This window comes from Phodopus roborovskii, unplaced genomic scaffold (genome assembly GCF_943737965.1).
Source record: "Phodopus roborovskii unplaced genomic scaffold, PHOROB, whole genome shotgun sequence".
NCBI classification, from domain to species: Eukaryota; Metazoa; Chordata; class Mammalia; order Rodentia; family Cricetidae; genus Phodopus; species Phodopus roborovskii.
In genome coordinates this window covers 14,716,287-14,742,263 of record NW_026125052.1, presented here as the reverse complement: position 1 = coordinate 14,742,263, position 25,977 = coordinate 14,716,287, and the positions used below count along the sequence as shown (strand labels likewise).

At 42.7% G+C, this 25,977-nt stretch overlaps 1 protein-coding gene across 1 annotated transcript; it reads left to right on the top strand.

Annotated features, from left to right (window-relative positions):
- The first annotated feature begins 9,559 nt into the window (after positions 1-9,559).
- Positions 9,560-16,291, top strand: Krt25 (keratin 25). The gene is made up of 8 exons (XM_051176253.1): positions 9,560-9,991; positions 10,508-10,590; positions 11,233-11,389; positions 14,100-14,261; positions 14,350-14,475; positions 14,788-15,005; positions 15,667-15,734; positions 16,056-16,291. Exons 1-8 carry the CDS (start codon positions 9,575-9,577, stop codon positions 16,163-16,165), a joined length of 1,341 nt encoding a protein of 446 aa, XP_051032210.1. The 5' UTR covers positions 9,560-9,574; the 3' UTR covers positions 16,166-16,291.
- The last annotated feature ends 9,686 nt before the right edge of the window (positions 16,292-25,977 follow it).

The following is a 25,977-nucleotide window of genomic DNA, read 5'->3' as shown; positions in this document are numbered from 1 at the left end:
CCCCTCCCAAGTGCTGGGAGCAAAAACGTGCACCATCACCATCCAGGAAACACTTAGGTGTCTTTATCACTGTGTATATATAGGATTTTGGTGCCTCTCAAGCTGTATCCCTAAAGGTTACAAGAAACTCCCCTCTTGTTCCTCTAACATTGCTCAAAGGGTACAGCTTCTAACAAGGTTAAAACTTAAGAGTTTCCTTCTATAAACAAGGTTGGAAGATGGATTGATGGAGATGTTGTTTAGATTTAGGAGTAAGAAAGGAGTGAAGGTGATAATATGACATGCTGGTCCTAAGTAAGTATAATTTAGCTTGACAAGTTGTCTTTGGGGAAAGTCATGTACTGTCTCTCTGGCCATTTGGGCTTCACCAGGGATTTCTGAAGTTCCCTCCCTTTCTCTGGAGAAAACGTGTGTCACACTCTGGGAACAAAGGCATACTTTTTTGTCCTTTCCTTCCATGTGACCATACTGTTCCTATCTGTCTATCCTGTCCCAGTGCTTTGGAAATGAAACAATCTTGGTAGTTTTTGTTTTTATTTTGTAAACCTGTGGCCATCTCATGAAGAGTTCTTCTGTTGCAAATTTTGTTTGTTTGTTTGCTTGCTTGCTTTTGGAGACAGGGTTTCTCTGTATAACCTTGGCTGTCCTGGAACTCACTCTGTAGACCAGGCTGGCCTCAAACTCACAGAGATCTGATGGCCTGTGCTGGGGTTAAAGGTGTGCGCCACTACCACCCAGTGCAAATTATTTTTATATATCTGCTTCTTTTTAATTTCCACAGCTACTCCTAATGTGACCATGCCAAGGCTGAAATCATCGAGCTTCATCTCACAGTCACATTTGCCTCAATGACAGTAGAAAGCAGAAAGGGTACTAGCCCTAACCTTGGGTCCCAAAACCCAGTTAACTGTGCAATGATTATTAGGTCTTCTGTGGGTGTAGAAGTTAATATATCCATTGATCATTAGGGTCTGGTCTTCTGTGGGTGTAGGTTAATATACCAGTAGATCATTAGGGTCCATTCACTCTTCTGATGCTCACATGAATGATCAGGGAATGTTCTGGAATATGAACCTGGCTAACTCTTTTTCCACTTGGTAATGCATGCACCTCTTTCCCCCAAGCCCATTGTGATGACTAAGCAAACCTAGAACTGTTCCACTCAAGCAGGACAGTATTGCTGTAAATAAGGATCAGGATAAACAAATAGACCGAATAGATGTTTATTCAGGGAGAAATAACTTACAACCTAGACAGATGAACACCAGGAAATTCAACCCGATCCTCTCCTGTCCGAGTCACGCCAGAAAGAGAGCGCCTTCCCTGGCCCCCTCTGACCTCCTTCCACAGGTCACTTCAGCCCATGGCTCCACCCCCCAATGGGCGTGGTCAGTGCCACAGAAGGACTATCTCACTACAGGACAGGGCTTCTAAATCTTACTGACATCCTCTGAGTATAAGACCATGCCTGACACTGTGCAATGAATAACAAAGAAACTCACAACTCAGCAAAGGGCAGAGAATAAATGCCCATGGTGTGTAGCACTCAGCCATAAATGGAGCATCCTTATTACATCCCCTGCCTCAAAGTTCAGGGAACATATCAGAAAAGGGGAAAAGACTCAAAAGGCAAAAAGTCATGGAGGACCAGACTGAAACAGTGTCTTTTGGACATGATCGGTCCACTGCACCCACAAACGCACTCAGCTGTGGTTGCCCACACAAGATGAGCACAAAAACAGGCCAGTCAACAAACATGAATCAAACGGAGGGCTCACAAGCCCCTACCCCTAGCTGAGGTACTACAGATCACTGATGGCTTCCAGGAGTAGGAAAGTCAGTTTTCGTTTGGGGGTGTGACCCCTATTAGGTATACCAATCTCCAGTGGGTGGCTACACACCAATCTGTAAATGAGAAACACAAATTGAACTAAATGGGTTATAAAAATTGGGTGGGGCATGAAGTTGGGAGGGGGCTGGAACATGGATGTGGGAGGAGTTATGGGAAGAAGAAGGGGTGAATATGATCAAAATACAGTCAGTGCACACAATAAATTCTCAAAGAATTAAAATTAATGAAAATAATAATAAAAATAATATTGTGCCTGAAAATCTGACACGACCTTCTTCTTGGGAAGTGCACCTAGGAAAACCACCAGAACATTCAGTTGAAGAAGTTTTTTCACTTGTGGCCAAATGAGGCAGGCAGCAATACAATAACCTGGTTCTCCAACACGCATGACAGGCACCACTGAAGGGCCTTAACGAACTGGAGTACAGGCAACATGAAGTTCAGAACAGAAGTGCTCACTCCTCTGAGGGTGCACCTCTGTCCTGATTGCAGTTTTTCCCAACTCCCATATGATATAATTGACTCCGACGTGTAGACAGTTTCTTAAGATGTTGACATAGCTGATTGTTCACTTGGCAGGACCTGTTGTCATGAATGACCCCACTTGTAATGCTCAAAGCTATAATTTCAGAGTGAGTTAGATTAAGTCAGGTTAGAAGTGCCACTAAGAGCAGAACTACAGTGGCAATTGCTTATATTTATCAAGTGTGCTTAAATATACTTTAAATGAATTAACCAATGTATAAATGAATTAACCAATGTAATCTTCTTTAAAAATTGTAAGCTCTGTTTTATTTTTAAGTTTATATGAGAGTTTATATGATATATATATGTATATGTATGTATGTATATATATATATATTACACATACACACACACACACACACACATATATATATATTTCAAAAAATTAAGGAACTTCCCAGCTGCACAGCTGATATATGATAGGACCAAGGTTCAAATCCAAATCTCCTTCTCACCCATGAGAGCCCTTGCGTTTATCCCTAGAGGGGCAGAACTGATAGAATAAGTATATATTCAAAGAGAATATACTAATCATCTTATGCAATACAGTCAGTGTAGTCCAACTGTGGCAGTCTTCACAATGAAGAGGGTAAGAACTCAGTAGCTACATAGTCCAAGAGGCTGTATGTCCCAGCAGTCCCAATCTGCTGCTAACAGACTGGAAGACTCCTGGAGAGCCACTGGTTTTCAGTTCATGTTGGAAAGCCAAAGGAACTGGGTTCTGATATCAGCAAAGGATGATGGACAGTAGGAGAAGCAAAAGCTGGGAGAGCAGCAGAGGAGATGCACTGGCCAGCAAGAAGCAAAGACAAGCAGGCAAAAAAGCAAGTTTCCCCCCACCTCAGACATTCTTATAACTAGGCTACTGCTGGAATGAGCCATCCATTCTATCACAGTCCTAATGTGCAAAATAGAATCAGCATGGGAATTTCATATTCTGTTTTCTTAGTGAGATTCTTCTGCCACCAAGGAGACACCACTAACAGGCAAGTTCTTCCACGCATAGTCACCAATGACCCAATGAAGAGTGTGGCAGGGTGAGGTTACACTCTACCCCCACTCTCCTCTTCTCTTCTTGCTACCCTCCAGCTCTTCCCCTGTACTGCCCTTCTCTTCCCCTACTCCCTTATTAAGTCTTATCATCGGATGCCTGCCCCCCACCTGGGGCTACTGTTTTTCGCATTTACTTCATTATTCTCATTCTGACCGTTAGGGTCACATTGAGGCTGAGTAGAGACACATACTCAGTTCTCTCAAAACACACGGCAAACTTACTATTTAGGGATCACAGCGGTAGACTCTCTTTATCTTATGACTACCAGGAATCTTATGATGCCACCTTATTCTCAATAGAGTTCCTTTCTTTCCAAGAACAAGCTAATTACCACTTTTCTGTGTTTACATTTTCCTTTTTAAGCAGACAGACATGCTTGTCTCTATGATAGGCAGATTTACGTAGTATATGTTTTTAATGAAAATACATTCTCCTTATGAAGACAGAAAAGTTTAAACAGTCTTCCTTGTTTTCAAAAAGTCAATATTTACCAAAAAAAGAAGAAAAGAGTAAAAGTCTCACCAATACAAAAATTTCACTGGACATTATTTTTCCCTCTTGTAATTCTATTATTTATTCTTTGAGAATTTCATACACACAACTTTGTCATATTCTTTCCCTAACTTCCAGATCTTCCCCCACCCTCTACCTAATTAGACATTCTTAACAGTGAGATAACAATAACATACCAGTGACTACACAACAGACAATTCTCTGGAGACAGAGGCAGACAGATCTCTTGAGTTCAAGGCTAGTCTAGTCTAATTCCAAGCCATCCAGGGATACACAGAGAGACCCTGTATCAAAAATAAATAAAAATAAAAGATGGGTCTTAAAAACCTAATAACAGGGGTTTGTTTAATCTCCTCAAATAATAGTGAGAATGCATACCAACTTCTTAACAAAGATGTCTTCGATATGTTAAAAATTCAAAATTACAAATAAAATTTATTAAAAGGTTCAACCACGCCATTAATTTAAAAAAAAACTTTAATTTAATTTATGCACGTGAGGCACTATTACAATCCCAACAAACTGAAAACAGCTTTAGAGTATCTGTCAAAAATTCTTCATGCTACTCCCAAATTGTTTCTGCTTTGGGAACACTATGAACAATGATTGACAAATTTTCCTCACATAAAATATCTGAAATTACTCAACCAGAGAAACAAAAATAAAGGAAAATGAATCTGGGTATGGTGGCACATGCCTTTAACTCCAGCATTCAAAAAGCTAAGGTGGGAGAATTGTGAGTATGAAAGTAGTCTGCACTGACAGAAAATTCTGGGCCAGCCTAGGCTATGGAACCCTCAGGAGAAGACTAAGGAGGAGGCAAAGGAGGAGGAGGAGTGACCTGGACCAGAAGGTTATTTTTTTCAGTGACAGCATCCTGAGAGAGAGGACCAAGGCATCAAAAGACAAGGTGATGGGTAAGTTTGGAATTGAGAGGTCTGCTATGTGTTGTGCCAGACAAGCGTGTTCAGAAGTGCAGCACCTCGTGTTTTATTTCCATGGGAGAAATGGGACAGAGTCAGTAGAAAATATCATGGGATAGAACAGTCACTATGAGGCTAATCATGCAACGTTACACAAAGAGAACACAGGTTGTCTCAAGAGCATTATAGACCATACACACAGCAGCATTGGGACTGGTAACTCCAGTCTCTTCCTTAAGAAAAACCAGGCTACCAGGAACAGAAATTTAACTCCTTCAAGGCCTTGGCTCTAGCCCCAGACTGACCTTGCCAAGTCTGCTATTGGGAAAGGATACAGAATGAATGTTCCCTTTGTTCTTCCATCAGGGCTCTGAGAAACCCTTGGGTCAGCTTGGCTCTCAACAGAGGAGGAAGGTGGGAGAGGGTGAAGAGGAAGTGGAGGAGAAGGAGGAGGAAGCAAAAAAGGAAGAGGAGAAAAAGGAGGAGGTTAGTTTGGTTAGTTTTAAAAAAAACAATTTAAAGAGGAGAGGGTGAAAGGAAGGATAACTAAAACTAAGAGTGTTTTAAAAGGCCATATGAAACCTATTATTATATATGCTTTGTGATATATATAGATATATAGATATAGACATACATATATATACATATATATATGTATATATATGGGATACCTCCATCAAGTTGTTGGTCAAGGGTATCCTGGAGACCCCTCCTGTCTTGGAGTTTTTATTGCTGTGAAGAGACATTATGACCACAGCGACCCTTACAAGGAAAACTCGCTTACATGTTCAGAGGTTCAGTCCCTCATCATCATGGCGGGAAGCATGGTCGTGTGCAGGCAGACATGGTACTGAAGAAGATGAGAGTCCTACATCTTGCAGGCAACAGGAAGTCGACTGAGACCCTGAGGGAAGCTTGAGCAAAGTAGACCTCAAGGCCCACCCCCACAATGACACGCTTCCTCCAACAAGGCCACACCTACACCAACAAAGCCACACCTCTCAGTAGTGCCATTGCCTTTGAGGGATATTTTCTTTCAAACTGCCACACCTCCCAACAATACAGACGATTGCCATCACTCTTGGTTGCCCAAGAACTTGATGATAAGAACCTGTTGCTGAAGACAACACACACATTGGCTATATGAAAAAGAAATCACTTTCTTAGAAAGTTTCCTCCCTCCTGGCAAGCTCTCATAGTATTGGAAAATGTTACACCGGCTTCTGGGGCAGAAAAGATAACAACAATAATAACAACAACAATCGGTAATCTTACTTAGCTGTAAACCTGTGAAACACCCATAGTAGGTGCTGGGAACTGAAAGTGCATGTTCTTAACCACTAAGCCATTGCATCAGCCCATCACTATTCTTTTTTAAATCCTAAATAGGAATAGGGAGAAGCCTCAGTGGGTGACTTGTTTGCTGTGCAAAGTTTGGATTCCCAACTCCCATGTAAAAGATTTTGGTTGCATGTCTGCAATCCCAGTGCTAAGGGTATGGAGACAGGAGGATCCTAAGGGCTTGCTGAACATCCAGTCTAGATAAAATGGCAAATTCCAGGTTCAGTGAGTGATCCTATCTCAAAAACTAGAGATGGGTGGCAAGACAGTTCAGTGGTTAAAGCACCTGCCATGCCAGCCTGAGGACCCACGCTCAATCCCTAGATTCCAAAATAAAGGTAGAAGGAAAGAAGCAACTCCACAGAGTCGTCCCCTGACTCTATACACAGACATCATAAATAGGGTAAGTGCACATGTACACACAATAATAGTAACATTCTTAAACACAAGTAGAGAACAATAGAAGAAGTTGACCTATGATATGTATACACACACACACAGTCCTATAATGCCTTATCAAAATTTTTGGAACCAATACATGAATTCAGTAAAGTTGTAGAAACAATATCCATGTATGTGACAAACAGCAATATCTCTACTCGGTAATCACAAAGCATCACAGAACAAAACAATCAATCCCCGGACCATAGAACAAAAGCACCTAAGGAAACTGCAATGCGGGAGCTAACGGATCCTTACACTAATAAGAGAGGAGCTGCAGACCCTTGGTAGCTTCTAGGGGAGGGGGAATTCATCTTCTTTTAAGGGTATGGCTCCTGGTAGGTTATATGATGAGTAGTCTCTTCATAGATGTGCTCCTGGCTCCACACCTAGGAGTATATAGGCAGCACAAATGGTAGCCAAAGGGCTATTTTTTAAAAGAGGATACAAAATTGGAAAGTTAGGGTGGTGAATCTTGGAGGACTTGCAGGGTTAAATATCAAAATACATAATTTGAAATTCCCAAAGTAATAAAAAAAATTTAAGAATTATTGAATAAAGTGAAAAAGACAAGAATAAATAGAAATGTATCTCATGTTCATGGATAAGAATTGAAATTATTAAAATGTTCACATACAGATTCAATGAATCCTCCATTAAAAACCACAGCACACCTTTTCACAGAGATAGAAAAACAACCTTCAAGTTCAAGTGGAACCACAGACAGCCTTCAACGGTTAGAAGAAAGAATGAAGTTGTAGGCATCACTTCACTTGACCTCAAAACTTACCACCCATGCCAGTAATTCAAAATAGCATGCACTAACACAAAAACACACCAATAACAGGGCAGAGGAGAACAAAGAACCAAGAAATAAACCCACGCATTTACAGTCCTTCTTTTTTTTTTTTTTTTTTTTTTTTAAGATTCCAAGATTCCACATTGAGCAGTCTCTTCAACTGATCATGTGGCAGAAACTGGAGAGAAGACAAAGACTTACCTTATCCTACATACAAAAATAAACTTGAAACGGATTTAATACTGCCTGAAAATTAAGGTTACTGGAGAAATAAGAAAAACACTTCCTGACATGTCTGGATAAACTTTTTTGGTTTCTGTGTTTTGAGACAGGTTTTTTCTGTAGTGCTTTGGAGCCTGTCCTGGAACTCACTCTGTAGACCAGGCTGGCCTCAAACTCACAGAGATCCACCTGCCTCTGCCTCCCGAGTGCTGAGATTAAAAGTGTGTGCCACCAACGCCCAGCTTGGATAAACTTTTTTAAGATTTATTTTATCTTTAATTTTATATACATATGTATGTATGTGTATCGGTATGTGTATATGCCGTGTGTGTGTGTGTGTGTGTGTGTGTGTGTGTGTGTGTGTGCGCGCGCCTGTGGAGGCCAGAAGAGGCATCAGATCCCCTGAAGCTGGAGTTTCCATCAGTTGTGAGCTGCCTGATGTGAGTACAGGGAACTTAATTTAAGTCCTCTGGGAAAAAACAAAAATACAGTCAACAAATGCAAAACTGGAAACATGATGGAACTACAAAAAACTATAAAGCTTCCTCCGTACAAAGGGACAGAGTGAAGGACTGACCGGCATACTGTAAGGAAATACCATGAACTTGGTATCTAGTAAGACTGTTAATATCCAAGGGACATAAAATACTTGACAATAACAAGAAAGCAACATGATTTAAAAGACATTCCTTTAGAGAAAGTGCCAGTGGGTCTTTGGAAAGATATTCAACATCACTAACCACATAGAAGTACAAGGGAAAAATGTTGGTCTAAGGCAGAAAACCAGTTAGGAGAATTTAAGTTCAGGAGATGCATTATACAATTAGGTGACAACCTTAATAACAATGCATGTTTTGCTTGAAAATTGCTGAGTGTATTCTAACTGTTCTCACTGCCAAAATATGTGAGAGGATGACTATGTTAATTAGCTGGACTCAGTCATTCCAGCGTGTGTGCGTAACAAAACATCATATCCTATACATATATGTGCATAGGTACACGTAATCCAAATTGACATTTAAATGTGGGCTTTCCATGTAGGGTCTTCAGTTAACATCTATGAACCCACACCCAATGAATAGTTACCACCCCATGACTTTTACCCGAGCTACATAGGCCACATAAAGATGAAATTATTCCTTCCAAGTTGGTTTCAAATTTTGTGGGGTCAGGAAATACATTGATGTCCTTCCAAACTCCCACAAAACATAACAGCAATTAGAGGTGTGTTCCTAATTACCAAAATGGATGAGTGGAGGAGACAACTGTGCTCACTCCTAAGTGTCAACATAGATTGTTGACATGTCAGCAGGATGGAAGCTAATTTCCCATCAGAAACCATGACAAGAGGAACTCAGAACAAATGGATGGACCACAACCTAGGGGTTGAATGGGCAGGGAGAGGAATCATGACCACTGTCCTTCTCAAGCAATGTAGGAGGGATTGGAACAACAAAGTGGAATCTCAGAAACATCCAAACTGCCTTGGGGTGACAACCCAACCCCCACCCCTACCCCCACAATGCCAAATTCCTGTTCTGTGACGGAGCCCCGAGCATTATCTGCTTAGGCTAGGAGCGAACTGTGACTCACTGGCAATTTTAAATTGTAATAATGAGCCTGACATTGCTCCACCCGGATCCATTTCTCAGATAAACACCAACCTAGGGGCAACTGCCCTTCTACAGAAGGGAACCCAACAAACTTAGTTACTAATTAGAAAAAATCACCCAATTATGCTAACTTGCTGAGGCTGGCAAGCCGGGCTTTACTCTATGTAGGCAGAATTTCATAGAACACCCTTGAGAATTGTCTATAAAAAGGCCAACTAAACCATCAGGGTCAGAAGGCACTCCGTTCTGACTTTGAAGAACCCAGCTCTGCGATACCCTTGCACCAGGATCATGTCTCTTCGATTTTCCAGTGGATCCAGGAAGTCCTACGCCCGTCCCAGCACGGGATCACTCAGGGGAGCCAGCTTTGGCGCTGGGAATGCTTGTGGTATAGCAGGCATTGGAAGTGGCTTCTCCTGCGCCTTTGGGAGCAGCTCCACAGGAGGAAACACAGGGGCAGCCAACTCCTGTGCTGGCTTCACTGTGAATGAGGGGGGCCTTCTCTCTGGCAATGAGAAGGTGACCATGCAGAACCTCAATGACCGCCTGGCCTCCTACCTGGATAATGTACAAGCGCTACAAGAAGCCAACGCAGACCTGGAGCAGAAGATCAAGGGCTGGTATGAAAAGTTTGGACCAGGCTCCTGCCGGGGTCTCGATCATGACTATAGTAGATATTTCCCAATCATCGATGATCTTAAAAATCAGGTAAGAAATGATCTTTTTGCTGTCACGTGTATCTAAATTTCTCTTTACTGAAAAAGACATGCTACATCTTTATTTGTGGTAATTTTAATGGCATGCCACTTTAACACTGGAAATAATCTTGAAATAGATTCAAACGTTTAGCCTCGTGTTTAAAATGCCCTTGATGATAGCCTAATTTTTTTTTTGTTTGTTTTGTTTTTGTTTCTGTTTCTCAAGACAGGGTTTCTCTGTGTAACAGCTCTGGTTGTCCTGTAACTCTCTATCTCTATAGACCAGGCTGGCCTTGAACTCACAGAGATCTGCCTGCCTCTGCCTCCCCAGTACTGGGATTAAAGGCGTATGCTACCTACTTAATTTTTTGGTTGTGAGCCTAGCCTTTAATGGCTGAGCCATCTCCCCAGCCCTCCTACTTAATTTTTATCATTTTTAGCATCTTCTGACATTAAAAAAAAAAAAAACTCCGCCTTTTTAACTGTGATACATGGCCTTTTAATAAATCACACTTGTGGTTTCCAGATCATCACTTCCACCACCAGCAACGCCAATGCTGTTCTGCAGATTGACAATGCCAGGTTGACAGCTGATGACTTCAGACTCAAGTAAGTCGTCACAGAGTGAGGGGATCCACCGCGATTCTAGTGGTCTTAATTCAAATTCCCTTTTTCATCCCTCTGTGGGATATTAGTTGCTCTCACCCCCACAGTGGAAAGCCCTTGGATTTAAAAGAAGCAGTATGAACACAGAGAGGGTGGAAAGAGATGGGAGCAGTACTATGAATGCTCTGGACATGGCACAGCCATTGCCTTCACATCCTCATTGCAACTATAGTTATTTGAATGAAGTCAAGCCAATAAAATCAGTTGGCACCCTAGCAGGCGGCACTGATTAGACACTAAGTTATTAAAAAAACAAAAAAAGTGGGAGTAGGGAACTCGGGAGTTACAGATGGGTATGATCAAGACACATCTTAAATTCTTTTAGAAAAGAAAAGAAACAGAATGCTATTGCTCTTCTATACATTGGCTAGTTTCAGGGATTATCTATAAAACTAGCACCCAATAACCTACTTTTTTTTTTGTCAAATACTGCTCACTTTTTTTTATAAAAAGGATAAGTATATAATAAACTTCAAAGAAATCACAAAAGTGGCCAAATTTGCCACTTCAGACATCCCGAGTTTGGTGTATATCTATGATGGGTGACAAACTGGAAAAAAAAAAAAATCATCGCTACTCTTGAAGGTACGAAAATGAGCTGGCTCTCCACCAGAGTGTAGAGGCTGATGTCAACGGGCTGCGCAGAGTTCTGGATGAGATAACCCTGTGCAGGACTGACCTGGAGATTCAATACGAAACCCTGAGTGAGGAGCTGACTTACCTCAAGAAGAACCACAAAGAGGTAAGGGCTGGCAGGCTGGCTCTGCTCCTTCACACTGTCTGCCTCTCTGCAAATAACACTCCCAACACCCCCAACTCGAAACTAGTTTGAACACTCATCATCAAACCCACAGGAGGCCAGCTTGAGGTGTTGCATAGTCTACAGTCCCACATTCTTGTGCCCATTTTCCCATGTCTGGGAGGAAAGAACCATACTTTCCAGGCCACTTCTAAGATCAGCCGCTGGCTGTCATTATAGCCTTTAAGTGGTCTACTTAGACAATTACACCTAATTAGACAAAATGGATGTGCTTTAAAAGCCATTCTAAGAAAATCTGATCTTAATTTCCTCACAACAGCAGTACACATTACCTTCAAACATTCCGTACATAGCCTTAATATTAAGATATTATTTTTAATGATATTTGTATTATTTGAGAATTTTAAGCAATAGATGTTGATCATATTCACCCTTCCCCCCCAACTCCTCCCATAACCATCTTCTCCATCCCTCACCTCCCTACCCAACCAACTTTGAGTTTTCTTCACCTCTCCCCTCATCAAGTAGTTTGTGCTGCTTGGGGCCAGTCCTGGAGTGTGGTCACTTCCGGGGTCACATCATTAAAGAAAAATGACCCTCCCAGAAACTACCAAATGCCAATAGCACCTCCACTGGGGGTTGGATCTTGTACCCAATTCTCTTGCTCCATGCTGGGATTTTATCTGATTTGAGCTTGTGCAAGTCTTTCAAATGCCATTACAACCACCGTGAATTCATGCATGCAGCTGCCCCATTGTCTCCAGAAATCACTGGCTTGTCCAGCATTCTTTGGCATTGTGCACCACCTCCAAGTCTTCCAATCATTCCACCCCCTCTTCCACAATGATCTCTAAGTCTTGAGGAGAGGCTTCTGATATACAGGTCCCATTTAGCACTTAAAATATATCCTTCTATTTCTTTTTTGACTGATGGCCTTGGGTTTTCTTGTTGCTTTGTTTTGTTTTGCACTGGTGTTTGGCCTGCATGTATGTCTGTGTGAGGGTATCAGATCTTGGAGTTACAGACAGTTGTTAGCTGCCATGTGGGTGCTAGGAATTGAACTCAGGTCCTCTGGAAGAGCAGTCAATGCTCTCAACCACTGAGCCATCTCTCCAGCCTCCAAAATGTATTCTTAATAGACACAGTGATAGATGTGAAACTACAACTACACTCTTACACTAGAATGTATACTTCCTAGCACATAGCATCCTTCTGAAGTGCTCACTTGACCACCAAGCATTGTTTTTACAGTCCCTATTTTCTGCCCTAAAAAGGAGGGGGGCATCTTTTAAATACCTTTGGTATTTTTTTAAGTGGTTGAAGATATCCACAGTTAAGATGAATGCTTAAATCCAGAGCAAAAGCTAAAAGTCTACTTGGTTAGTCATGAGGCTAGCTTGTAAATTACACTGCTTGGATTTGGATTGCAGCATCCATTTGGTGCTAGGCGTTTATGTGTGGTTATAATCCATGGCAGTTACTCAATAAACTGTTGATGAATTAGGAACAATTGGTTTTTTAAATACTTTGGTTACAGATGGACCCACAGATACACGGGTTGTCCTTTGTTTTTTCTTTTCTTTTCTTTTCTTTTCTTTTTTTTTTTTTTTTCCTCCTTGCTTGGACTGGGAAAGTTTTCACTCAGCCCTCTGGCCTTTAAAGCCAAGCGCAGAGACAGATGAAACAGTGTGTACCAGGAAGGGACGAATGTGAGGAGCACCTGGGGATTGGCATCATGGATGAAAAAAAGCTGCCCTGGTTCAGGAGTGGGGAGGGAGGATTCGGCAGGAGACAGCCGAGGCTGGCAGGGACACCCACTGTCCATATACTTAGAAGGAACCCAGCCAACGGCAGGCCACTCAGTCAGAACACTGTGTCATCTTTGGCAGCCGAACAGATTTCTGTGATCACAATGACAGGAACCATAGTAACCAGCATTCACATGTCAAACAACATTGCCAAGCCACTGTGTTACTATTAATCCTTCCACTGCTTTTAACATCGCCCAGACAAGGATTCTTTAAATTAGCTCCAATTTTCAGATTAATCATAACTTTCCCAAATTAACACAGCTACAGCTGACCAGAACCAGAAATCACACAGAGATCTGTGTGACTCCAAAATCCAAAAAGGCACTGTAACCATAGTGCAAACTTTCTTTCCCTGCACACACACACACACACACACACACACACACACACCTATTTATATCATTAATTATATGAACTCAACCTTTTGACCATGCTCAGGCTGTATTCAGGGAGTAGCTGAGTCGAGAGAACTTTCAAGATGGTCTCTACCTGCTTGAAGAAGACAGACCAAAAGGGTGCATATTTAAACAATCCAAGTAAGAGCCAGAGGACAGTTCTTTTAAGTGGTTTAAGGACTTGTGCTTGTGAAGGAATCAAGACTTATTCTAGATAGGAGAAGGGTTACAGTGATAACAATAAAGTCCTCTGGAGCCTCTAAGATCCCCGCCACCCCACCCCCACCACCCAATGAAGCAAGGCTGACTGATATTTCTTCACCAGCCTTGAGAGGTAAGCCAAATGGATGGGAGTAATAAAATGTGGAAAGATGGTCACTGCAGAGCCAGGGTGAGGAAACCAGGATGAGAACTCCACCAAAGCGAAGCTTCTAGACTCCCTGGAAGTCCTACTGGACTTCAGCGCAACACCTCTATGCCCCCCAGGAAATGCAGGCTCTGCAGTGTGCGGCCGGAGGCAACGTGAACGTGGAGATGAACGCAGCCCCTGGCGTGGACCTCACGGTCCTGCTGAACAACATGCGAGCTGAGTACGAGGCTCTGGCTGAGCAGAACCGCAGGGATGCCGAGGCCTGGTTCCAGGAAAAGGTAACTCTCCCCTGACACCATCCCTATGTGTTTCAGTGATGTTCCCAAGCTAAGATCTGTCCCTCTTGGTTGTCATTTGTCATTTCAGAGCGCTTCGCTGCAGCAGCAGATCACCGAGGACGTGGGTGCCACCACCTCAGCCAGGAACGAACTGACCGAGATGAAGCGCACGCTCCAAACCCTTGAAATTGAACTTCAGTCTCTTCTAGCCACGGTATGCATGGAAGGAGTATGTTATTGCTCCCTAAGTTTGTTTTAAATTTCCACTCACTGGTTTAAAAGCCCCACTTGTTGCCGAGAAGATATCCACATATACTTTTGTTTTGTTTTATTTTTTTTGAGACTGGGTTTCGTATGTGGCTGTGACTGGCCTGGAACTCAGTATTTTAGACCATGTTAGCCTGGTACTCGAGAGATCCACCTGCCTGTGCCTCCTGACTGTTGGCATTAAAGGTGTGCGCCACTACACCTGACTGGCAAACACGTCTATACGTCCTTTTCATTGGCTCTGTACTCTTCCTGACAGAAACACTCGCTGGAGTGCTCCCTGACGGAGACCGAGGGCAACTACTGCACACAGCTGGCTCAGATCCAGGCTCAGATCAGCGCCCTGGAAGAGCAGCTGCACCAGGTCAGGACTGAGACCGAGGGCCAGAAGCTGGAATATGAGCAGCTGCTGAACGTCAAGGCCCACCTGGAGAAGGAGATCGAGACCTACTGCCTCCTCATTGGGGGAGATGAAGGGTAGGTGAAGGGATTTATATGCAAAATGCCATACCCATCCCATCCTCCATGCCCACTTATTCCACGGCAGTGGATTCCAACACCCACAGCAGGAAAATATCACAAACATTACATTGGTGCTGGACAAGCACAGGCTCCCTCTTAATTGTGCCCTAAACCTCAAAACACAGTGGCTACGTGCACAGCATTTGCACTAGAGTCGACAGTGTAAGTGACCCAGACATGCAAGGTAGAGGAGGACTTGTGGGAGTTCTTTGTGAGGACTATGCCATCCTTGTGATGATATTGGAACATCCTTTGACTCTGAATCCATTACAGCCATAGAACCTATCTCCCCTGATGCTGAGGGATGACTGTCCAGAAATGCACTTAACAATTAGATCTGTGATGAGCCTGTAACCATGAACAAATGTGGCTATATCTGTTGCCATGGGTGCCAGGGTTAAGCATCACACTCCATTGCCAAGAAACAACTCAGCAGCATTTGGCAAAAGTCAAACACAACAAGGAGTGGAGATTAAAACTGTCACTTTTTAATGTTAAAGGAGAGTGGTTTCCACTGTAACCCAGTGAATATTCTCCAAAGAGCAAAAGAAATTCCAATACTGGGTCTATAACAGAACAGATCTCTCCATGTGACTCTTCTGTGATGTTTTTGCAGGGCTTGTAAGTCTGCCAGTTACAAATCTAAAGATTATGGATCTGGAAATGCTGGAAATCAAATCAAAGGTAATGAAAATAAAATTCCATTGTTATGTCAGCCCACATCACTGCCAGTACATGGATCATTGTTGTCCTGCTACAGTAGGACTTAGAGCAGATACCATTGCACACTAAGTGTCTAATTTTAGACCTGTGTGCTTATTTTAGATAAAGTCAAACATCAGCATGATTTGGCCTAACCAAGTAATCAACAATCACCAAAAATGACGTATTTGTGCTTTCTACTTACTCAAACCTACATTTGGAAAAAAATCTTATTGTTCCTTTATGTAACTTCTTATTCATTTCCCCCTAGCTCTCTAAAATCTTTTAACTTGGAATTTTCAGATTCAGCCAAAGCCATTGTGGTTAAGAAAGTTCTAGAGGAGGTGGACCAGCGCAGCAAAATACTTACCACTAGGCTCCACTCCCTGGAAGAGAAATCTCAAAGCAATTAACAAAGATCATTAGCAAAAGAAAAAAATTAAAACCTCAGAGAAGACCAGGCATGAAATGCATCTGGGAAATGAGCAAGCCTACGAAGACTGTCTGTCCTGTTACCTTCTGTTCCTTTTTTCTTTCTGAGCCATTGGCAGCGGAACTCCCCATCCATCTGGAGAGCTGTCACGTGCAAACCTGAGGGCTCACCCAATCACCCCACAGCTGTCTGCTAGCAGTTCTTTACTGTCAATAAACCTTCCTTGAGCAACTGATCCCTGGTGCCTGGCATTGTCTTATCTTTGAAAGGTTCTTGGACAGGCTACAGAATATGAACACTTAGCAGCTTTGGATTTCTGTGGAAAGTTTACAAACCAATTAAGAGGTCTTCCCTCTAAGTTGTCACAAGGTCAGAGAGAATAAAAGCACTCCCACTGACACATTAATCAGCCACACTTGGACATAGGAAGCCTGTTTCCTGTCATAATAGGTACATTGTATGCGTGGAGCTTTCTTCGTCTGTAACTAGGAATAAAGAAAGCCTTTGTTTTAAATTATTGTAAAGATGAAGCAAGACACTGTAAAGTGTACTTGAAAATGCTAACTTCAGTTCAATTTCAATACTTATAATAAATAAATTTTCAAAATCGTTGTTCTTATGAATATATAGTAAAACAATATTCCAAATATGAGAAAGATTAGAGCAGAAGTTGGCTTAGAATCCAAAGCATACTAATAGAGCCATCCACCTGTGGCTTTGTAATTGTTCTTTATTAGCTTAAATCAATATTACATAATAATGTGTTGAACCATGACATTTTAACATAGTGCATTTTGTGTGTTTTATATATACACTTGTATATAGTATATTTTGATCCTATTCATTCCCCAGTATACTATCTTGTCTCCTCCACTCCTGCTAATCCCCTTCCTCTTCCCAATGAATCTTCCTTCTTTCTCTCTCTCTCTCTCTCTCTCTCTCTCTCTCTCTCTCTCTCTCTGTGTGTGTGTGTGTGTGTGTGTGTGTGTGTATTTCAATGAGTTTCATCATTAAGGTTGCTTACAGGCAAATAGCTATCATATCAATGAATACAACAATGAAGAAAAATGCCTCCCCCCCACCCTAAACTGTTAACTGCCTAAACTCCTCAGAGATAGATGGGCCTCTCATCCATTTGTCTCTTAAGGTCATATCATAACAAACACTTAATAACTATTTACCCCAATAAAGAGACATATGCTAGTCAGGGGTATTGACTGTTTTGACATCATAACACAGTATTGTCATCTACAAATGTGTTGGGCTGTATTCATAACTATCCTCAGACACATAGGGCCCATAGGCCACAGGTTGGACATGCCTGTTAGATAAACTGTAAACATGAATTTCCTTGTGTCCAATGTAGTCTCTTATACTTAGCTGAGCCTTGTATCTCTGTGGATGAATTATCTACATTATAATCCACTTGGGAAATTTTAATTTGGAGCTCTATGTGAAAACATCAAACAGAAAAGATGATGACATCACTTAAACACAGTGTAATTACTCCTGAATTGCTTTTGTGGTCATCTGATACAATCTTAGCTATAGGCCACTAAAGCCAGAATACCAGGTTATGTGAAAAGAAAACATTACGATCTCAGAGAAAATTCCACTTCAAAAGCTACCTCATAATTGTCAAAAAAAAAATACTGAAAGCAAACCACGTCCCTCTTCTCTGCCCTCCATCCAATCCACCATCATTAGCTACACTGATGCTCCCAAATGTAAATCTGTATACAACTATACATTTATTATCACAAACCTATGTATCAGAAAATGGAAAATTTAACATATGTAAATAAATTATACATGGTGGTCTGCTGAAAAGGCTTGTCATCTCCTGAGAGATTTCAGAATATCTCTTCCCAACTCCTTTGGCGCCATGGTTCTCCAGCTTAATATCAGCCCTTGGAAAGTATTTACACCAAAGAAATTGGCAAAAACTACAAAATAGGACTTCTGTCTCCTTTGCACACACATGTGTAAACAAATCTCAGGCTTCTTAACACCCTCCAGTGGGTTTCTACTGTACATGGCACAAACCTTAAGCATCTTTCAGGTCTTCTTATTTGACAGTTAGTAGTTGCTTATCTTGAGAACCCAGTATGGTGGGTTTTATCGGCTTGGCTGTATAATAACGCATGCTTGTTTCAGAGTCTACAACATGGTTCAGTGAATAAAGATGCTTGCAACCAAGCCTAATGACCTGAGTTCAATCCCTGAGACCCACATGCCAAGCTGAACCTCCAATTGTGTGCTGTGGCATATAAAGGAACACACACACATACACATATACATGTCCACATGTGCGCACACGCACACGCACACACACACACACACACACACACCACTAATTGTTTTGACAAAATTTCTCCTTGTCAAAGCCCAGGCATGTCACTTCAAGGACTGAAGTTTTTAGACATCCAGCTCTTTTAGAAAGACCACCACATGTGTGTTGAATACAAATGGGCTGCCACAGAGCACACTGTGGTCTTCATAGCCACCAGGGGCCCTAAGTGACTGGGAGGCGCTCTGATGCCCAAAACTACCTGAGAAGATGAAAGCAAGGCACAGAGAGGGGACAGAGACAAGTAGCCGATGTGGCTGAGAACAGTCAGGAAGCAAGGTTCAGCTCAGAGAGCTGGAGAGCTTTCTACGGGCAGTAAGAAATGAAGGTGGCATCTGGAGACTGGAGGTCCAGGGTTCCGGAGGCTGAGGCGGGAGGACCAAGAGTTCAAGGCTGATTTGGGTTACATAGGGAGACCCTGTCTCCAAAAGGATCTTAATAAAACCAACCCACAAACCAACCAATCAGGAGGCAGTGGTAAATGGGGAGATTATGCTATGCTGTTACAGAACAGCAGCATTAGAGCAGTGTGCCGTTTGCAATTTCCAAACGTAAAAGTTTGTGATTACAGGCAAACGGTGTCTGAAAATGTATTAGACATTTTTATTATTAGTATTATTTGGGGGATGAACCAATGAAGAAAAACAATGGTCGGGGCCAAAAAACTAAAGAGGCAGTAAAAATTGTTCACAAATTTCAGAACTCACTGTGTTGCTGAAGAGTGTAGTGTTTCAGACCACAGTGTGCAGGCAGGCAGCCAGCACCACAAAGCACAGTGAGGACATGACCCAGGCATGCGCAGTCATGCTTAATTATTTTTCATAAAGATATAACTGCATATATTTGTTAAGTAGACAAGAAAATAGAGCTTAACTATCAAAAGTATCATATGGGTCCAGCCATCTACAAAAGGATCTACGTCTTCATTCCTGCTTTAAGATTAACAATGAGGTGTTAGGGGGACCGGACGCAGTTTCCCTAATTCTCACACAGTGCTGACTTCAGTGGCTCTCACTCAGCACTGTGTCCCTCCTTCTGGGACTGTCCAGGGAGGTCTGGAGACGATGACTTCCAGAGAGTTAAAAACTACAACCCTTTTTATTATTTTATTTTAAAGGTAAATAACGACTAGTGGTTAAACTCCTAGTTATTGTTAAGTGGGAAAGGACAGAATAGTTTTTATATCTTCGAAATATCATTAAATATCAAAAAAAGGCACAGGCAGGGCAAAATAGATCAACTTGTCAGGGTGCTTGCTGCTAAGTCTGCCAAGTTTGATTCCCAGAAACCACTCTACAAAATTGTCCTCTAACTTCCACACTTGCTATATGGCATGCACACTTGGGCACATGCACACACATACACACACACACACACACACACACACACACACACACACACACAGAGGTTTTAAAACAGTCCTCGGTTTTAAATGAGAGTCGTAGTCCAAGAGTAATTTGTAAAATAATAATAATAATAATGAAATTTTTGAGGCAGGATTTCACTATGTAGCTCTGACTGACCTGGAACTCTATATGTAGACCAGGCTAACCTCTAATTCCTCTGTCTCCTGAGTGCTGGGATAAAAGGCACACAGCACCACACCTTGATTTGTAGATGTTTTTATTTTCCACACTTCACACTTACTGATTGTCAGCCATTGCTCCTGTCCTTACAAATAAAATGTACGATGTCTTGAGTAGCCCTCCAAAGCTGGGACTGGTGTCTTTGTTTTACAAATGGGTTGTAAAGGTCCAGAGGCATTCTCAGGGTCACAAAGCTAGTCAAACGCTGAATAAGTTAGGAAACTGAAAAGCAAAACTACAGCTCCAGGATTTTCCGGGGTCACACCATGCTCGCTTTTTGGAAACGGAAGGTATTTCCCACGGACACAGTTGTATAAAGCTATGAAGTTCCATATCAGCCTACTCAAAGCCCATGGTGCTAGACTGAAATTCTCTAGAGCCATGGAAATGCTGCTCATGCCCCAGCTCAGTACCTATCTCAGAGCGCCGGGTGATGTTTGTTGAGTTTACCACGATACAGACACCGCACGTAGGCGTCAGCTCTCTAGACCAGTTTGGAGCACACAGAGACAAGGATTCGAACCTATATATCCTTCTCATCATCATTCCCCACACTGGTCTCAGCAGTTGGTAGTGAATGGGATTTCAGTGGTTGACAACAGTCATTCACAGCAAGTGACAAAGGGGGTCTTAGCAGCAGGAGAGTAACAGGCAGCTTGGCAGTGACTTACTGCTAGGTCAGGGGATATGGCAGCAAGTCTGTGACAGCAGGTGTGGAATTAGAAAGTGGAGTGGCAAGGAGAGCCCCTGGGGCCAGCCCTGAGGAAACTGGGTCTCTAACTAGGGCAGCTGGTGGTCAGCAAGAGGAGACAGGAAATTGGCCATCTGCAGCCAAGAGACAACATCTAGGTCAATCTCAGTGAGTCACCTTTTCTTATGTGCGGGAGGGGAGGTTGCTTTTCTGACACTTTCTCAATATTGTGAAAATACAAATAAGAAGCCTGCCTATGTCTGTGTAAAACACTTGGGGGGGGGGCGGGCTCTGAGGTGGGCAAACATGAAAACAGCTTTTAGTGCTCTGAGCACTTGCTTGGTTTGAGGTTCTGCATACATAGGCATGCCTTTTGCAGCCTGGTTCCTTCATCTGCCCAACCACTCTCCAAACAATGTGTCTGGCCCCCTCACAAGCCTGACTCATGCCTGCATGGGTGCACACACTCCTGTCCCCAGCCCTAGCAACAATCAAATTTAGATAATTTCTGAGAATGATCACTCCAGGGACTGGAAAAGGGACGGGGCTGAAGAAGGAATGAAATGTTATTTCCTGTCATTCACAAACCAAAACATTTGAATACCTAATTTTAAAAAAAAAGAATATTTGTACAGGGAATGGAGAGATGGCTCCATCAGTGTTTGGTATACATGTGCAAGGACCCGGATTCATAACTGCTGGACCCACATCAGAGAGTGGGCATAGCAGCACAGTTGTAACCCCAGTGCTGGGGCGACAGAGACAGGAGGCCTTGGGCTTTCTGACCACCTAGAGAGCACCAGGTTCCATGTGAGCCTCTGTCTCACAAAATAAGGTGGATGGCCTGGTGGTGATAAGCTAATATATATTAGTTCATATACATATATATGCATAAAAATACCATCATGAAATTCACTATTTTGAGTGATCAGTAGACATTAATTTAATAAAAGGTTGTTTTAGCTGCCATTTGACCCCACCTGCTGTCTGAAAAAAATGTAATTACATTAACCAGTCATCTCCAGGGCTCGGTGCAGAATGGAAGCCAAGAAACTGTTGCTGTGGGTCTAAATTCCCATGAAGGGTTCTCGTTGCTCTTGTCATATGTGGCCAAAAGACAGGCTGAACTCCTCAAAATGTGAACTTGACAACAGATCTATAAGCAAGCCATAACAGGGACAGTAAGAAATGAGCCCACCATGTGCACGAACAATTCATGGACTAGGAATGGCCATGCAGCATTGTGTTTCGCATCACACCAGCATGGGCAGGAAGGCAATAAGAGATGCCATTTTCAATCCCTATTTGTTTAATAACAGTAAATACCCATTGAAGGCAGAGTTGAACTCAGTCCACCAGACCCAAGATAAATGAAAATTAGGTATTTATTAGGGAAGCACTTACACAAATAATAGAAAATAACCATAGCAGTCTTCCTGCTCCAGAAGATGCCATCTCTGCCCTTCCCATGCTCTCACCACAACCCAAGAGAGTGAGTCAAGCCCTCCTCTACCTCATAAGGGGTCACATCTGAACACCTGAAGCCTTGCACCTAGGATGTGGCTACCACCACAAGTTCACTGGAAAACACAAGAGACCGCTACAACCCATTTTATCAAAAGAGAATGGAAAAGACGCTAACACCGTGCGTGGTGGAGCATGAGCTGGCAACATCATCGTAAAACAATACAGCGACAGGCTCCACATGGCTCCCTAGAGCCAACAATTCCCCTTCCAGGAATCTGTCCTTACACAATCGATTATTAGTAGCTGTCTATTCTTCCCAGCTCCTTTATCGTTCTGAAACCTGAGACATAAATCTATCTATCAGCCAAGAGTAAGCAAGCACACTTAGAAAACACTAGTCAAACTCCATCTCAGGGCCACTGTGCAGCTGCTGAGGATGCTCAAGTTAATTCACAGATGATTCTCTCCCCCACCCCCAGATAACCAGAATGACAGACTATTAATTCAAAATAGCAAATGGCCCTGACAGAGTCTTTTCTTTGGTGGTGGTGGGGGGGGGGGTTCCAGACAGGATAGCCTTGGCTGTCCTGAAAATCACTCTACTGTAGTCCAAGCTGACCTTGAATTCACAGAGATCTACCTATCTCTGCCTCTGCCCCCCAAGTGTTGGGAATAAAGGTGTGTACCGCCACTGCCCAGCCCTGATAGTCTTTTAACTTTGATCTGAAACTTCACAAGCCAGGCCTCCAGCCTCTGTACTGCTCTCAATATTCTTGTCTTCCAAGCTCCTAAGGAACAGCTCACTGAGCTCTCAATGACTCCATGGCTTTTCTAGCCCAAAGTTCCAAATTTCTTTCACAATCCTCCCAAAATCATGGTCAGGCCTGTCAGAGCAATACCCCCCTATCCTGGTACCAATTTGTCTTAGTTAGGGTTTCTATTGTTATGATGAAACTCCATGACCAAAGCAACTTGGGGAGGAAATAATTTATTCGGTTTATACCTACACATCAATGTTCATCATTGAAGAAAGTCAGGAATTCAAACAGGGAAGAATCCTGGAGGCAGGATCTGATGCAGAAGCCATGGAAGGGTGCTGTTTACTGACTTGCTCCCTACGGCTTTCTCAGACTGCTTTCTTATAGAACACAGGACAACCAGTCCAGATGTAGCAGCATCTTGTTTGAACAGCAGACTTTTGGTGGTGGCTTTCAGGTGTGCAGACATGACCCCCTTATAAGGAAGAGAAAAGTTGGCTCTATCTCTTTGGTGGTAGTATGAATTCTAGAAGCCATGCCCCTAGGATTCCACCACCACAGCAAGCCCACTGGCAAAACAAGATGCCACTATAGTACCACTCATGGTAACCTGGGCCCTCCCCCATAAATCACTAATTAAGAAAATGCTCTACAGGCTTGCCTATATGAAGGCATTTTCTCAACTGAAGTTCTCTCTTCTCAGATGACTTTGCTTTGTGTCAAGTTGGCATAAACTAGTTAACACATCATGTAAAGATGGTAGGTGAGAACCAATTATACTGAGATATCCTATGACCTCCATATGCATGCACACACACACATACACACACACACACACACACACACACACAATTAAGAAGAGGGGGAGGACAAAAATGAGGAAGAGAAGCAGAAAAGGAGGAGGAGAGAAGAAGAGGATGAGGAGAAGGAAGATAGATGGACTGGGACCCTCTAGAAATCATCCTCAGAGTGAGGGATGTTTTCCTTCCTCTGTGTCTGTGTGTCATGCCTTGTGCCCATGGAGGCCAGAAGAAGGTATCAGATCCCCTGTAACTGGACTTACAGATAGTTATGAGCTGCTATGTGGATGCTAGGAATTGAATCTGGGTCCTCTGAAAGAGCAGCCAGTGCTCCTAACTGCTAAGCCATCTCTCCAGCCCCTGTCAATTTGAAGAACTATCCACGCAAATGCTAAGGATACTATGTGAGAACCACCTCATTGTATTACTAATTGCAAAAGATGAGTTGAAATGAGTAAAGGGGACAGTTTAATGTAACTTGAGTCATCTTCCCCCAAACCCAGACAATGCAGCTATATTCACTACTTTTCCTGTCACTGTAATAAAAACGCTAACAAAAATAACTGAACAGCAGAAGCATCTACTGTGGTTCACATTTGAGGGTTTAGTCTATCATGATGGGGAAGCCACTGTGGCAAGGGCTTAAGGTGTCTGCTCACATCAAATCTACAGTCCAGAGAAGAGGACAGCAGACACTGCCACTCATCTACACTTCTCCATTTTCCTCAGTCCAGGACCCCAACTCAAAGAATGGGTACCACCCAGTTAAGGTGAGTCTCCACACCATTAACCTAGTCAAGATAATCCCGCCCAGCATGCCCACGGGCTGGTCTCTGGAGATTACAGACCCTAGCAAGTTGACAGTATTCACCATCACAGCATCACAGAGAGGTGCATACCAACTGCTTCCGGTCACAGCATAGTCATGGAGTCAACAAATTCAGGGAGACTGAAACCGTATCAAACACTTTTCTAATCACATTGGTGTAAAACTAAAAGCCAATAACAAGAGGAACTTTAGAAACTTTAGAGATATGTTGTAAGGAGTAAGGTTTTTCCTCCTGCTGCTGATCTTGTCCCGTCACCATGCCAGCCCCAAATAACACACAGAGACTATGTATTTGATATAATTCTGTTGGCCAGGTACTAGTTTCTTATCGGCTAGCTCTGTCTTAATTATTAACCCATTTCTATTAATTTAAGTATTTCTACGTGGTCTTATCTTACCGGGGAGTGGGGCTGGCGTCTGATCTCCCCAGTCTCTCCATGTTGACTCTCCTTACTACTTCCTCTTTCCTCCTTGTCGCCTAGTTCCACCTGTCTTGCTTTCCTATTGGCCAACATTGCTTTATTCATTAACCAGTATGAGAAACATATTTACAGAATGACATCTCCCATCAATATGTAGCCAGTCGGTGGTGCCACACCAAGTTCCAGCACTTAGGAGGCAGAGGCAGGTGAATCTCTGAGTTTGAGGCCAGCCTGGTCTACAGAGTGAGTCAGTTCCAGGGCAGCCAAAGCTACCCTGTCTTTAGAGAGAGAGAGAGAGAGAGAGAGAGAGAGAAATAAAAATGACAAATATATGAAAATTAATTACATTCCTAAACAACCAATGGATTGGTAACAAATTTAGGAAGGGAAATTAAACATTTCTTAGAGCAAACAAAAATGGAAACACATACTTTAAAACCTTAGAGATACAGCAAAGGCAAGAGAGAAGTTTAGAATGACAAGTAACTACATGAGACGAGGTCTGGTTGGGCATGCCAGCTTTGAGGTCAGCCTGGGCTACATAAGAAGTCCTTTAGGCCACCCATCCTGATGGCATGAGCTCCGCGGCCCAAACTCTTACAAGTTATCCTCTGACTTACACACACACACACACACACACACACACACACACACACACACAGTGACAAATGGATATTCAAGCATACACGACCTGTACGTGCATGTACTCAGTCATCAGTTAATTTAAAAATTGGGGAAAATATCTCAAACATGGACGCTGAGGTCAATCACAGCTTAAGATGCTAGTAAAATAAGAACAAACTTAGTTCCAAGTTAGCAGAATGTAAATAGCAAGGATGGAGTTGACACTAGGAAACTGTGGAAGGGATCAACAGGAGCTGGGTGGGGC